This window comes from Cervus canadensis, chromosome 28 (genome assembly GCF_019320065.1).
Source record: "Cervus canadensis isolate Bull #8, Minnesota chromosome 28, ASM1932006v1, whole genome shotgun sequence".
In the NCBI taxonomy this organism is placed as follows: Eukaryota; Metazoa; Chordata; class Mammalia; order Artiodactyla; family Cervidae; genus Cervus; species Cervus canadensis.
Window position 1 is genome coordinate 25,984,036 of NC_057413.1, and position 16,046 is coordinate 26,000,081.

The following is a 16,046-nucleotide window of genomic DNA, read 5'->3' on the forward strand; positions in this document are numbered from 1 at the left end:
TCTTGATTCTGTCATTTGCTAGCTATATATTCACTGGTGTCTACTTAAATTAGCCTGATTCCTCTTAGGATAGCATTGATGAATTGCAATGAGAATTAAAAGAAAAATTTAAGCAAAGTAATTTGGTACCTTGCTTAGTAATAATAAAGTTGCAAAAAATATAATTCCATTATATTTCTCAAAATTTTTACAGCTTGATGATAAAAATACAAGATAAGTAAAATAAAACCACAAAGCAGAAAGCAAGGCAGTCTGGCCTTGAAGGGGTGCAAAGTATGCTACCCCAAAATATGCCTATAGGCATAAGAATTATTCTGAGCTTATAGGGGGTTAGATTATAGAATTGCTTTAGATTATTTGTTGGCTGAACAAAGAGGAGTCTGTGCCATCACAATTATCTCCTGTTCTACAAATATCTCCTGTTATACCTGGTTTAATAACTCTGCTATTAAAGAAATACAAATATAAGTAAAGAACTAACAAGCTACTTGATGAGATTAATGTCTCTTTAGGTACATTCTTTGATTTATTTGGTACAAAATGATTTGGTTCATAGGGGCCCTGGCTAAAATGCATATTTCTGCCTCTTGGTATCATCTTCTAATAACCATTATTTTAATCTCTGCTTCAATAGGTTTATAAACCCTGCAATGGTCCAGTTGTTCTCCTCAGTGAAGACAACCATCTTTCAGCACTCTGCAGTCTTTTAGCTACTCTAAATGTAGTAACACCTTCCTTCCATGAAAGCACAGGAGAAGAAACAGTTGTCTTCTCCTGCATTTCAGATAACTGGTGATGCAACCAGCCTGATAACCAACTCTGCAGATTCACTACCTTAGGTCTATGTGTTATGTGAGATAATAATTAAAAGTAAAGCCAATTGAAATGGATTTTCTAACAGAAAGCATCTTAATTCAGATATTCACACCATTCAATTTTCTACATTATTTTTCAGAACACTGATCTCAAACAAAATGAGACAACTTATTTCTTCATCTTAAATAATAAAGCGAGAGTAAAGCTGCAAACTTAGCATCAAACAAAATTTACACCAAATGTAGACATAATGCAGATACAACTGTCAGCTTATCAAATTTCTATAAGATGATAACCTGTTTCACACATAATCAACATATGCATAAAATAAATTTTGAATATGGTTGAAAACAAAATAATAGTTGCTTCTGACTATGGAGAAAATGTGTTCAAATTACCATTACTTTGAAATGAGCTTCTGAATCTACTATCAGCTCTTTAGATTTGACTTATATTTAAAGCTGACTCTTCAAAAGGAATATAAAAGCAAAACCCACTATCTGCTTATCCAATGTAGTTACCTTTCTGGGAACCTATCCAACTCCTTTATACAACTGAAGTCTATGGAATTTATAAATAAATGCTGACTTACAATTATAGTTCCACAATGTTCTATGCAAGAGTTAAAAAATGCTAAAAAAGAAAAGTAAAAAATTACTTTTCTAGCTTGTTTCTCATCATATATTTTTGACAAGTCTGTTTCAATCATTTCAATCATTATAGCCTGTGTTTAGTTTTCAATATCACCTTTCACATATTATTTAAATTTTATTACACAAAATATTCAAAACTGCCTCAAGTTAAAATATTAAATAAGATTTATTTCGAAAAGTCCAGCTTTCATCTTTGTCCCCTTCAACATATCACCTCATTCTGCTGTGAAAGCAACATTAAAAAAAAAAATCCTACCTTTGTCTCTACTTATGAATATGAGTAGATGATATGTAGATAGATTGAATGAATGGGTTTAGTTACATGTTCTTATTATCCTCTTCTACCTTATTAAACAAAATGCTGTGTATGGTACACACACTTCTGTACATACTGAAAGGGAATTTTGGAGATTACTCCATAGTAAGACAGTCTCATTTTTTTCTAAAAATGCAGAGTATTCCATTGTTGGATGTACATCACTGTATTCATATAACCCCTTTTGCTTCCCAGCATGGTCTCTGATTTATGTGAAGACCCATATGGGATTTCCCTGTGACAGACAGTAAGTTTGTAACAGAAATTGGAGGGCCTCAGAATGCATGTTATTGACTTGTGGCTTTGTCCTCATAGACTTCTGAGAACTATTTACAGGGAAGAATGCATTCCAGTCAAAGAATCAGCACATCAATGATGTTTATTGGAGAGACAGAAAAAGATTGAAGCATTATAGCCCACTATCAGTCTAACAAAAAAATAGTTCAAGAAGTACCCTAGTTTACATAACTCTTTTTAAAAATCAGTGAAAAAGAGACAAAAAGAGCATGATTACAAAAATATTGAGGGCATCACATCCTTACAAGTTACCTGCATTTCTTACATTTGTTGTCCCAATTCTATATCCAATAGTGTAAAGAAACTTGTCTTTGAAAATGCAGAGATGTAGAGGAGGATCATCATGAAATGGGTTCTTTAAGGGCTTTCTCAGGAAAATGGGTTCATTAAGGGCTAGCTCAGGAAAATATGTCTCATAACAGAATGCAGAAAACCCAAGAGAAAAATAAAGGAAGAAAGGAAACTTTCTAGATCCACAGGTGACCAAAATTCAGGAATATAAATAAAAACGTTATTGTGGTGTGATGTAATCTTCCCTTTATCTCTTCTTTGACTTCTTTGTTTGAAGATGTATGAAGCAGATGATTTTCACTCCGTATTTATTTGAGGGAACACATTATAAAGTAAAACGAACAGAAGATGAGCTCAGATGCACAGGAAACAGAAGTTGAAAAACAAGGGAACCAAGAAAGGAAGAACATAAGGTACTGGAATCAATATTGAGAACTCCCAGGTCAAAGGCTGAGGGCAGGGGGGTAAGGGTGACTGAGAAAGCCATCAAGGAGGACAGTTTCTACCGGGTCACTGAGCCAGAAGCAAATGAGATCCTGAGAAAGTACTCCATTGTGGAAGAGTTAGCGCTAAGCAGGAAACCTTTTCATGCTGTGAAGAAGCTGGGACAGAAGGTTCTTCCTTGAGTGTGACCCTCTTCACTTCAGCTCAGGAGCCCTGCAAGAGACAAAGCAGAGGGTTGTTTCCAGACATAACTCTAGAGGCAGCTCCTTTTCTCCTCTCTCAGGGGAATGTTAAGGGTAATATTAAAGTGTTAAGGTTAGAAGGGGAAAAAATTCTAAAGTTTCCTGAGCCAAAGCTACTTTAGAACACAAGCCTTTTATTTAGTTGAAAGAAGAAGCTTTAATGTAAACTGCCTGACAAGAAGTCAGGTCCAAAGTCTTTCATTATTTCTTCCTCTGTCTTGTCACCTCTACCATCTGTTCTAGGGAGACTAAATACGATTTTAAAAGACAAAAAGCATTACCTGTTGGCTGAAGTGTAGGGCGTCCTAGGAGAGACAAAAGAAGATATATACTTGAAAGATATAGAGGTTGATCCATCCCCAAAACACAATGTCCCAAGCCCCAGGGCCCCACCAGAGATCTTCCCAACACCATAACCCACATCATCTGATGCCAGGGTTTATATGAGGGCAAACACTGCAAGCATGTGACCCATGAAGTTTCTCCCATACCAATCCAATGCAATTAAGTCAGCCTTATTGTCTCTTCCTGCATTTGTCCCAGGATCTCCACCCCAAATCCCGATGCCTGTTAACCTTTCCTTATCTCTACAAGCCACAAACTCTTATGTTTCACCCATAAGTAACCATGGACTACAGATTTCTGGATCTCTGGGTTATTAAGGTCAGTTGGAGAAATAAACTTTAGAAGCAGCCATTGATATACAGAGAACTCACCTGAGCAAAACCATATGTCTTCCTCCAAAAGTCAGTGAGGAAGCTCAGCTGCCTAAAGGCTCCTTACCTTTCTGATTCCTGAAGTAGATGAAGAGCCCCACTGCAAGGAAGAGCAGACCCAGAACAAAGCCCCCAACTCCACTCATCATCTTGCTCTGAGCAGAGTCAGATCGTGCCCCTGAGAAAAGAAGCCAGTTTTAGTCATTTTTATCCCAAATTCTCTTCTCTAATTGCAACACTGAAATTGTGAACTATGAGAATGAGGAAAGAAGTCTGCCCTGGAAGAATTAGAATAATTGGCCATTTCTGGAAAAGAGATTAAAAATCACACTGAGTAGCTACAAAGTTCAGACAGTGAACTTATTTAAATTTCACATCCATGCTATTAGGTCATGCTATTAGCATGCTATTAGGTCACATGACTTCAACATCGAATGGATGAGGAGCCAAGGACTCAATGAGGTTAAGTAGCTTGTCTGGGGTGACAGATGTAATAAAAGGCATAGCTGAGGTTGGACTCCACTTATGTCAAGCACATCCTTACACTGTAGAGGATGCACGTCTTTTCAGATCACAGTGAAGAACGCAGAGCAACAGTGTCAGAAGCCCAATCGGAGGCAGGGGACTGGTGCCCAGGGCCATGTAGTGTCCATGACTTGTGATATCACGGGAACTTCAGAACAGGGACACCTCTTTTCTCCTTGTCAGGCAGAAGTGCCTCTCCAGGGGGTGTAGGTATTTGGAGAAACTATGCCAGGATATCTGTAAACTATCAGAGGATTTCTATCATAGGCTATCTCAGGGCTCTCCCAATATCCTCAGCTGAAGGACAGGAGAACAAGGAGCAAATGAACACATAGTGAAGACACTCAGGGGACACTCAGGGAAAAGCAAGCCCCCTCCACGGTGGGTGAGGAATTTATGAGATCAGAAAGCTCACTCCATTCTACTGTGATAGGGCTCGGCTGGCTCGGGTGATCCACTTGGCAGATGTAGACCTCTCCACTCTGAGGAACTGTTTCAAGCATCACCATGGTCTGGAAGGTCCAGTCTCCATTAGGGATCAGGCCTGTGGAGATCACCCCAGCCTCCTCTTCATGGCCATTCCGGAACCACTTGACTTCAATGTGTCCTGGGTAGAAACCGTTCACAGAGCAGACCAGGAGGTTGTGGTGCTGCAGGGGCTGGGTCTTTGCAGGATACACAGTCACTAAAGGCTCCACTGGGAGAGAAAAGGTGGAGGAAATTAGTGAGGACAACAGAGTAAGTCTCCTTGGTTAGCTGCCTTTCAGCCCCCACTCACAAGTTCAGACTGCAGCCTTGGGTAGGTCTCCCTCATAGCTGGTCCACTGGCACAAGAGGAATTAGTGCCATGAGATTTATCTTTAACATTTATACATTGGACCAGTTTGAAAGACGTTGAGAAAATGTGTGTTTTCTCCTGCCGTGAAATAGTTATTCATCGTTGAATTGAAGTGTTTACACATCTTTGCAAGGCATATAGCACATTAATTAAAAGCATAATTTCTGAAGCCAGACTGCAGGGTTCAAATCCAGGTTCTATTTTTTACTGATTGACCCTAGGAGAATTTTTACATTCCTCTGTGCCTTGACTTTCTCATCTCTAAAGGAGGATAATAGTACTAACTTATCTCTTAGCATTCATTACTGAGGATTAATATACCTAAAGTATGTAACACAATAACTGGAATTTACCCTACAATATATGTTAGCTATTATTATCCTTGTTTAATTCAAAGCCATGTGGATAAATTGGGGAAAAGCAGTGGGACAGGCGTGGAGAGAAAGGATGAAATCCTGGGAAAGCTCTCTCAAGGCACTCATATCTTAGAATATCTCAGAAATGGTTCTACCCTACGAAAGATGCATGTGATTGTACTCTGTGAGTTAAATCTCAAGGAAAAGATGAATCCTGAAGGAGAGGGAAAGTCATTAATTTTTTTAAAATTTATATAAATTCTTACATACCACTGATCAACCCATCTCTTTTGCAAAACAAGCATATTTACTATTGGAACTATTATTATTTTATATTTTTCTTTCTTTTTAAGCCCATATTTGAGTTCAAAAGAGGATGGGAGACTCATTAATATGTATGCCTAGTGCCTGATACAATCCCTAAAGCTAACGGGTTCAATAAAGACATTTTCTTGAAAAAATAAAATGAAATCTGAGGAAAAGACATTTTTACAATATCATAAGATTTAAGATTTATCTAAAGCATCTTTTCCAACCACAACACTGTGAGATTAGAAATCAATTACAGGGGGGGAAAAAACTGTAAAAAACACAAACACATGGAGGCTAAACAATATGTTACTGAATAATCAATGGATTAATGAAGAAATTAAAGAAGAAATCAAAAAATACCTAGCAACAAATGACAAGGCAAATGCAACAACCCACAACCTGTGGGACACAGCAGGAGCGGTTCTAAGAGGGAAGTTTATAGCAGTACCATCTTAACTCAGAAACAAGAGAGATCCCAAATAAACAACCTAACCTTACAACTTTAGAGAAAGAAGAACAAACAAAATGCAAAGTTAATGGAAGGAAAGAAATTATAAAGATCTGAACAGAAATAAATGAAATAGAGATGAAGAAAACAGTAGCAAAGGTCAATGAAATTGAAAGCTGATTCTTGAGAAGATAAATAAAATTAATAAACTTTTGGCCAGACTCATTCAATTAAAAAAAAGGGGGGGGGGGAGAGGAGTCAAATCAATAAAATTAGAAAACAAGAAAGAAGTTACAACAGACACCACAGAATGCAGAGGATCGATCATAAGAGACTACTACAAGCAACTATACACCAATAAAATGAGCAACCTGGAAGAAATGGACAAATTCTTAACCTCCCTCCTGCACCCCCCCCCCCAACACCTTCCCTCCCTCCAGGTCCATCCACTCAGACCCCAGGGCACTGTTCCCACCACACACACTCTTTGTCCCACTTCACACACACACACTCCCCTCAACAGTCACTGACAGATTCACACACTGTCCAACACACTCTCACCGGAACCCCAACTTCTACTTGCTCACATCCTACATATTAATACTTACCCTGGACCAGTCTGCCTCTGTCTCTGGCCCTGTCTCTCTCTGTCTCTCCCGTTTCACAACCACACACTGACAAAATCACAGTGTCTCCTGACAACACGCTCTCACAGGAACCCTCCTAACTTGTACTCACTCACAGTCGTACACACCGCCCCGGATTGAGTGAAATATCTCTGTCTCTGTCGGTCTGTTTCTCTCTCTGTGTCTCTTTGTCTCTCTCTCCCACTCCTTCTCTCTCTCTCACACACACACACACACACTTTCCCACAACCCCCCGGCCGTCCACCCCCGCACTCACCTCGCCGCTGCACAGTGAAACTCTCACCGACCCCGTAGTTGTGTCTGCAGTACGTGTTCACCGCGGCCCGGGACCGCTCCAGGTACTCCTTCTGGCTGTTCCAGAGCTCGGCGTCCGGCAGCCCCAGCTCGGTCACCGCCCGGTACTCGCCCACGTCGCTGTCGAAGCGAACGTACTCTTCCCGGTTATAGATGTATCTCGCCAGGAACTGCACCCGGTCCGTCCCGTTGGAGAAATGACACTCGGCCTTGGGATGCAGCAGGAAATGTGCTGCAGAGACGGGATAGATCAGGTCACAGGAGCGGACTCCTGGGGAGAGGCTAATGAGGGATGGAGGGCAGGGGCGACACCCACCCATGCGGGACGCCCAGGCTCAGCTGGGGCCGCTAGGACTAGCCCTAACCCCCTCACTGGCTCCACCGGCACCCCAACTACCTGCACGCCTTGAGTTCTTTCATCTTCGCTCTACAGACGGAGGCTGCCTGAGGCCAGGGGAAATCTCTCTCATCCAAGCCTTTCCCGACCTAGTCCAGCTTTCATGCTTGGCTGGAGCCTTCTAGGCCTGAGTCCTCTAAACCTGAGGACTTAGAGATTCGCCCCTTCACCACCTCTTCCTAAATCCTCCGCCAGAAAACCGGCGCTCTCCCGTCATCCTACAGCTCTTTTAACAGTTCCTGAAACATGTTCACCTCGTTTTGCAAATGTTTGGTTGGGGCTGATCTTGCCACAGGCCTGTGCTACTCTCTGAGAATCCAAAGAAACAAAAATAGACATGTCCCCTCCAATCATGGAGCTTAAATTTTAGTGAAAATGACAGACAAAATTAAACCATAAAAGAATTTATACAAGAGTGAGAAATATCAGAAGTGTTAGAGTTCTGTAACAATCAATTATAGGATGACCTGAATTACATTAGGTGCCAAAAAGTGGTCTCTAAGAGTGACATTTAATGTAACGTGAAAGGCTAAGTTGGCGTGCACTGAGGGAGGAAACTGGGTGTGTGTGTGTCTATGTTTAGGGTAAAAGGGAGACGCATTTCAGGTGTCTGTATTTTGTATGTTAATACCATGTACAAAAGCTTGGAAGAAGTGACGGACTTCTTTAAAGAACTGGAAAAAATATTTCAGAGAGTGAGAGGGAGGAGGTAAAAGACTATACTGGAGAAATCAAGTACTTGAGCCAGTTACTTAAAAGTCCTGTAGGTGATGTGAGGATTTTGACTTTAATACTATATGTAAGGAGAACTGCTGAGGAGCTTTAAGGAAATTAAAGCCATAACTCTTAACACAGTGCTACAATCTCTTTACTGCATTTTCAAATTAAGAAAGCTCAGAAAAACAGATTTTTTTAAAACTGGTAACAAATCTCAATTGGAAAATCTGACTTGATGAGTTAAGGGGTCAAATATGGCTCTGAGGTTTGGGGTGGGGTCTGTTCGATAGATGGTAGGCTGTTTACCAGCATCCCTTAGCCCCTACACAGTGGATGTCAGAAGAAACCCTCAGTGTAACAACCAAAATGGCTCCAGATATTTCCAAATGTTAGGAGTCAAGGAGTAGGGGTAAGGAGTGGTGGTCTGTCACCAAATGAGCTCCACCAGTATAAACTATCTGAAAAAATCTACGGTGCAAAAACCATTATTAATTTTGGAGCAGCGAAGAATTACATTGAAAGTTTTGCCAATAGTCTGCCTTGGTCCTATATCAAATCTATACTTTTTAAGAATCCAGCCCCAGTGGAGAGCTACTTTTCCAGTAAAACACATTTATTCAGTACAAAGCCTTATTTGTTTCCCTCACCAACAAATTACAAAGTCATGTAATTTATCCTTCACATCATCTTTCTTCTTAATTTCTCTGCCACTGGCCCACTACTTGTCTATAGTATAGGAGTAAACTATAGTCACAGACATTTTATTCCTATTCAAAGCCCCAAATAATTCATTTTCTAACTTTGTCTCCTACTCCCAGTAATACCAGTAGGCATTAAATTATCTGCCTTGGTCATACAAAGAATTCTTATTTCTGGAGTCAAGTCCCATTGGAAAGGAAGAAAGGAAGGGAGAAAGTGACCTCATTTAGACAGTTAACAAGAAATGAACAATTTCCCAGACTCTGAGAAGAGACCTTCACTTATAAATGATGGCAGAAAGTGCACTGTGAATCAGATCAAGTCTATCTTAATATTCAGAAATTCTCTAATATCTTCTTGTCAGTGACAAAGTTAAAAAATAAAACTGTGTGAAGTCAATTTTTTTATGGTAGCTTATATGGTTAGCACTATTACTGCAACTCATGTGCCCGATTTAAGATTGCCAATTTAGTAAATAAAAATATAGGTTTCCCAGTTAAATTTGCATTTCAGAAATTATTATTGTTTAGCTGAAATTTAAATTTAACTGGATCCTGTGTTATATTTGGCAACCTTAGCCCAACTTGCTAACAAAATTTCAGAAGGAGTACAATTAATACTTCTTTTTCTTCTTCTTCACATGCCCATGACAGCCTGCACAGAGTGTGAACCAATATGAAACTTGTAAAACAAATGCGAAATTAATGAACATTCCTCCTATTTATTGCTTCTAGCGGTCTTTCTAGTGCTGTTCATATCATAAGTACTCAATAAATACATTGTCATTTTAATATTTATAAACTCTGTGAATGTAGCTCATAAGATCTATTTGTTTACTTTCTAAAGCAAATGATATCTTCATCATCATTTGGCAATTGTCTTCAATTAATTTTATCACTGATTACCATTTTGAGCACAAAAGAGCAGAAACATTGCTTTCTACAAAATAATGATGTATATATGAATCTAACACAAACGGAGTATGATGACATAAAAGAAAAGGAATTTCCATAAACTCAGTTTCACACTATATAATCTGGGCTCTAGCAGCAGCTATGTGACACTGGGTAAATTATTGAAACTTTTTGAATATTAGATTCCACAGATATATTTTAATTGCTACAGATTTGATAGGATAGTTATAAGAATTACATACTGAAATTTATGGACCTGGTACGTAACAACTATGAAGTGTTTTGATGTTCCATGCTGATAGAGATTGGGTTGTTTTGTTTGTTACTCCATCCTCATCAGCTAGGGGAATAACTGTTATACTCTAGGTCACTAATAAATATAAGGTTGTATAAATCAATGGCTTTTTCCATAACCAGTCACCCCTGCATACATACAAGGGCATTCTAATGCTTTTTGCTGGTGACTGAACCTCTCTGGTTCTCAAGTCCTCCCAGCGTTTCTTCAGGTTCTTTTATTCTTATACTTTAGGTCCAGCTTACTCTCTGATTCTAGGGCAGAGTTTCCCCCTGATTTAAGCTACTCAAATGTGGCATCTGTAATCCATTCCTCACTTCTTCAGCTCTCCTTCTTTCTTCAAAGGGTCCAATCTAGCTCCTGTCTTGTATGTTCTGTTGACTAAACATCAAGTCTGCCAAACCCAGTGCTGATTTCTCTGTCGTGTTCTCACCTGACCCTCCTTAGTCAAACTCACCACAACTGCCACTCCTTGCCTTCCTGAAATATCTATTTTCTTCACATGCATGCATCACATTCTCTTGGTTTTCCCCAACATCAATAGTACCCCTTCCCAGGCTCTTTTACAGACTCATAAGCCCTTGGCCCTCTGGACATGGCCCTTGCTCTCTTTTTCTGATCTGCACACACTCTCTCTTTCCCCTACTTTCTTATATTTTAACATAGTGCATATGTCAATGACCCTGATACGCATACCTTCAGCTCTGGCCTCCCTTTGAATTCCAATTTGATGTTTTTGACTGGCTTCTTGAAGGCTCCACATACATGTTAACAAATTATTTCAAACTTAACATAAACAAAACTTATTCTTCTATCCACCCACTTCAAATTATTTCCTTCCAAAACTTTTCCTGTTTCAATAAACAGCACCACCACGTGACTTTCCTCCTAATCCCTCAGTGCTGTGCTGTGCTCAAGTCGGGTCTGACTCTTTGTGACTCCATGGACGGTAGCCCGCCAGGCTCCTCAGTTCACGGAATTCCGCAGGCAAGAATACTGGAGTCGGTTACCATTTCCTCCAGGTGACCTTCCTGACTAGGGATCAAACCCAAGTCTCTTACATCTCCTGCATTTGCAGGCAGATTCTTTAACACTAGCGCCACCTGGGAAGCAATCCCTCAGTAGCATTCACGTATCTTTTTAAAGAAAATTTAAATGTTTTACCACAGCCATCAGGACCTAATATGATTTGTCCCCTGACTTCATCTTCAACCTCATCTTATTCCACATGACAACTTGCTTTCTGTGCTTCAGCCACTTTCTTGCCTTCTTTTTGTCCCTTTAGAAAATCAAATACCTTCCTCACTTCATTCTTTCCCTGTTCCCTTACATCCTTCACATGACTGGCATTCCATCATTCATATTTCAACTAAATGTCACTTTCACTAGCCACCTGAACTGAAATCAGGTGAATGCAATTCTCATTGTTCCATGACCCTGACATATTTATTCCAGAGTACTTATTTGTCTCTGAAATGTTTTTCCTTTGTTAAAGTTTATTGGGTTGTTGTCTTTCTCTCCTGTCATTAGTTTCATGATAGCAGGGGGTCTCTTCTTCCTTATTCAAATAGAATTTTCTGGGCCTACGACAGAGCCCAATATATAATAGTTATTCAGAAGAAAAAAAAAACAGATTTTTGATTTAAACAAATAAACCCTGAGTTTTGGAAGTTGATTTTTGTGGGGATCCTGGAAAGCATCCAGAAGGGACTCCAGCTCCAACACTTTTATTCTGATGACACATTAAATTTCTTCTACCTTCTATGACAAATTCAGACAAACTTCCTCTTTCTCCTCCCACTAATTGTAAGAAACATTCAAAGTTAAGTAAAAGGTGATTTTTAAGAAAGAGAGAAATTTTCACTAAATTTCATCTCATCTAATGGACTGTTATAGTGCTGACGGTCTTGTGTAAACTTGGGGATTTTCAATAATGGTGATGACATAACTGGAAAAGGAGTAGGGAATAACTGGAAAGATTTATTAACATGAATAATTAATGAACAGAGACTACATGATAAATGAAGCTATGAAATTTGAGGCCAAGATTTCAACAGGCCAATGAACCCTCTTGACTTGCTTTTTGACTTTCAACCCTATGGGATGGAAGCAACCTTCATACTCTGTACCCTGCTCAGGGTTTATGGTTTGAAGAATATGAAATTGCTGATATTTGATTGCTATTGACTTACAAAAACAGAATTTTATATATTTTGTCCTCCACTAGTTAAATCCCTTCTTATAGCTTCAGGGCAGAGAATGGGGAGATGTAGGAGAAGCTGATTGTGCAGAAAGATTCAAAATAGATTCGTGGTGAATACTAACCTATGTCAGGTTTTCAGAATTTATATGACTTCTTTAAGTGTCATAGGACATCCCATAAAGTGCTCCTTATCTATAGAGTCATTCCAAGTACTAAGAATCTCTGCTTAAGCTTTAGGGTACTTTCCACAGAATAGAGAGAAAAACCAACACCAACTTTTGTCAGAGGACTTCCATTACAGGGACATAATCCTTATAAACACTGGAGCTCGGGAGAAAGGAAATGGCTTAATGGGGAGAGACCTTTTGCTATAGTCTTACATATTAAGGAGAGACAGCATAGGTCCTATTGAGGACACAACACAGGATCTTCTAGGAGAGATCTATCTAATTCCTTTTGAATCCACAGAAAACTTTTGGTGAAACTTTCCCTTTTTTGGCCTGCATGCTAAATCGCTTCAGTTGTGTCTGTCTCTTTGTGACCCCATGAACTGTAGCCCACCAGGCTCTTCCATCCATGGGATGCTCCAGGCAAGAATACTAGAGTGGGTTGCCATTCCTTCTCTAGAGGATCTTCCCGACCCAGGGATCAGACCCCATCTTTTATGTCTCTTGCATTGGCAGGCAGGTTCTTTACCCCTAGCGCCACCTGGGAAGCCCTTTTTTGGCATAACTGGTAGCTAAGACCATAAAGAATCTGCCTGCAATGTGGGAGACCCAGGTTCGATCCCTGGGTTGGGAAGATCCCCTGGAAATGGAAATGGCTACCCACACCAGTATTCTTTTTTTTTTTTTCATTTATTTTTATTACTTGGAGGCTAATTACTTTATAATATTGTAGTGGTTTTTGCCATACATTGACATGATTCAGCCATGGGTGTACATGTGTTCCCCATCCCTATCCCCGCTCCCGCCTCCCTCCCCATCCCATCCCTCTGGGTCTTCCCAGTGCACCAGCCCTGAGCACTTGTCTCATGCACCAACCCGGGCTGGTGATCTCTTTCACCCTTCATAGTATACTTGTTTCAATGCTGTTCTCTCAGAACATCCCACCCTCGCCTTCTCCCACAGAGTCCAAAAGTCTCTTCTGTACATCTGTGTCTCTTTTTCTGTTTTGCATATAGGGTTATCGTTACCATCTTTTTAAATTCCATGTATATGCGTTAGTATACTGTATTGGTCTTTATCTTTCGGGCTTACTTCACTCTGTATAAAGGGCTCCAGTATCATCCATCTCATTAGAACTGATTCAAATGAATTCTTTTTAATGATTGAGTAATATTCCATGGTGTATATGTACCATAACTTCCTTATCCACTCACTACTAATGGGCATCCAGGTTGCTTCCATGTCCTGGCAATTATAAACAGTGCTGCGATGAACATTGGGGTGCACGTGTCTCTTTCAGATCTGGTTTCCTTGGTGTGTATCCCAGGAGTGGGATGCGAGGTCATATGCCACGCCAATATTCTTCCCTGGAGCATCCCATGGACAGAAGAGCCTGGTGGGCTACAGTCCATGGGGTCACAAAGAATCAGACACAACTGAGTGACTAACACACACACACACACACACACACACACACTCTTATACTATAAATAAGGAAACTGCTGTATGAGGAATTATTTTGACATTCTTATTTATAAATCTTAAGACCCTAAGAGAATTGAATGCAAGGCTGGATAGGTTTTATTGGAGGAGAGTTGAAAAGAAATGGTTCATATATTTGGCGGCAACTTATACAGCTCTCATTAAGTGGGCAAGCACCCAGGCTCCTTTACTGTGGAAAGAACTAAGTATCCATATGATAAAGATAGGTGGTCAACAAGAAAATATCACAATTTTTAAGGGACCTGGCCTGGATATAGTGACAAAGCTAACTCCGTTCCTCATCCCCCACCCCATGTTAAGTCACCATCCAAAGTATATACTTACGTCGGATCTCCCTGGCCCAGGCCAGGGGAGGGCTCAGCACCATCAGCATCACTGTCAGAGCTGCCATCTGGGAGCCTCCAGAGAAATACAGGCACACCATGCTGGAGAACAGCAGAGGAGAGTGAGAGGAGCAGGCAAGTCCCTCTCAAATGGGTACTGTGACCATCCTCCACTCACATCTCAAATAATACCAACCAAGGGACTCATTTGCTCCTGGGTTGGGTGAGCCCAGTTTAGGCAACCAATCAACATCAGAGGCAAATAGCATCATCAGTTGCTGGTCAGAGATTCAATATGAAGGTCCTCTTCTGAAACTTAAAATTTTCCCCGCTAAAAGAATTGTTCTAATTTAGTACTTTAAAGGTTTGACCCAGTTGCGTATGAAATATATTAACTGGGCCCCTATTGTGATCTAGCTTTGTGCTGGTCAGTGATGGTCACACATTTGTGTCTTTAGGACCATTCATTCCTCTTGAAGTAGGAATTCATAGGACCTGGACTCCATCTTAGGCCTGTTCATGCTGATCATGCTCGGCCACCTCTCCCATGGACTCTGAACTCTGTGTTTAGTGTCTATGGAAGCAACAGAAGGATAAGACCCCCTCCGGACAGGGGAATCTTGAAGATAGTATCCAGGTTACTCATTGCCTAAAAGAACACATACACTAATCACCCCTTCCTCCAGACGGGCCATAAATGTTTCTGTACCCGTCGGAATGTAACCTCGTGCTTATTGATTATTGGCTAATTGTTTAACTGTCTGAGCACATGGCACATGAGTGATGGGGTTATTGGGACTGTATTTACCCTTCCTTAGTTTATGTAACTCTCAAGGAATTTGGGGTGGTGGGTTCGGACATGTACACACGGGGTATAAAAGATTTTCACAAATGCTGGTTGGGGTCCTTGGCTAAGAGGAGACTCTGCCTTGGGCCCGCCAGTATAATAAACTGCGCTTCACTATCTGCATTGTCCTCCTGAGTGAGTTTGTTTCCCAGAATGCGTGGCTACAACACTCTCACTTGGAAACAGAGCTGTTTTGACAAATGCATGTGAGTGTGTTAGGAGATGAGGGAGTGGAGAGAAAATGGTTGCAATTGAAGATCTTTAATTGGTCTTACTTGCACCATAACTTAGTGGTGCAGATTTGGGAAAATTGCTTAAACTCTCATAAATGAGGGCTTCCCCTGTGGCTCAGCTAGTAAAGAATCCACCTGCAATGTGGGAGACCTGAGTTCGATCCCTGGGTTTGGAAGATCCCCTGGAGAAAGGAAAGGCTACCCACTCCAGTATTCTGGCGGGGAGAATTCCTAGGACTATAGTCCATGGGGTCACAAAGAGATAGGTGACTCCAAACCCTATAAGCTCAGCCATTACCTCATACCACCTCACATTGAATTTCTGAAGAAATTAGTGCCTGTAGATCAGAACCATTCTCCTCACTTTAATTCATGGATACATGTATCCATCAGACTACATGTTTTAACAAATGGCAACATTTTATATGAATTGGGAGAACTGATGTGGTACAATTACAGGTTGTTCAAAATATTCCCATTATCAGCATTGTTAGTCTCCTCTGGAAATGATAAAAAGTTTCATTTCTTTCATGTGATGATACTCATTATAATA

The 16,046-nt window shown here is 40.4% G+C and overlaps 1 protein-coding gene across 1 annotated transcript; it reads right to left on the bottom strand.

Annotated features, from left to right (window-relative positions):
• Positions 1–2,146: 2,146 nt before the first annotated feature.
• Positions 2,147–14,558, bottom strand: LOC122429977 (DLA class II histocompatibility antigen, DR-1 beta chain-like). The gene is made up of 6 exons (XM_043450721.1): positions 14,415–14,558; positions 7,158–7,427; positions 4,716–4,997; positions 3,843–3,953; positions 3,341–3,364; positions 2,147–3,030 (listed from the first exon to the last, which is right to left on the bottom strand). The coding sequence occupies exons 1-6, from the start codon at positions 14,512–14,514 to the stop codon at positions 3,017–3,019; spliced, it is 801 nt and encodes a 266-aa protein (XP_043306656.1). The 5' UTR covers positions 14,515–14,558; the 3' UTR covers positions 2,147–3,016.
• Positions 14,559–16,046: the final 1,488 nt, after the last annotated feature.

What these genes read in the sequence shown, in the direction of transcription:
- LOC122429977 (XM_043450721.1), bottom strand. Translation starts at nt 14,514, where the DNA reads ATGGTGTGCCTGTATTTCTCTGGAGGCTCCCAGATGGCAGCTCTGACA. An exon ending in CTGGGCCAGGGAGATCCGAC is followed by an intron (nt 7,428 to 14,414) that starts GTAAGTATATAC and finishes CCGTCTCTGCAG; the next exon opens with CACATTTCCTGCTGCATCCC. An exon ending in CTACTTCAGGAATCAGAAAG is followed by an intron (nt 3,365 to 3,842) that starts GTAAGGAGCCTT and finishes TGTCTCTCCTAG; the next exon opens with GACGCCCTACACTTCAGCCA.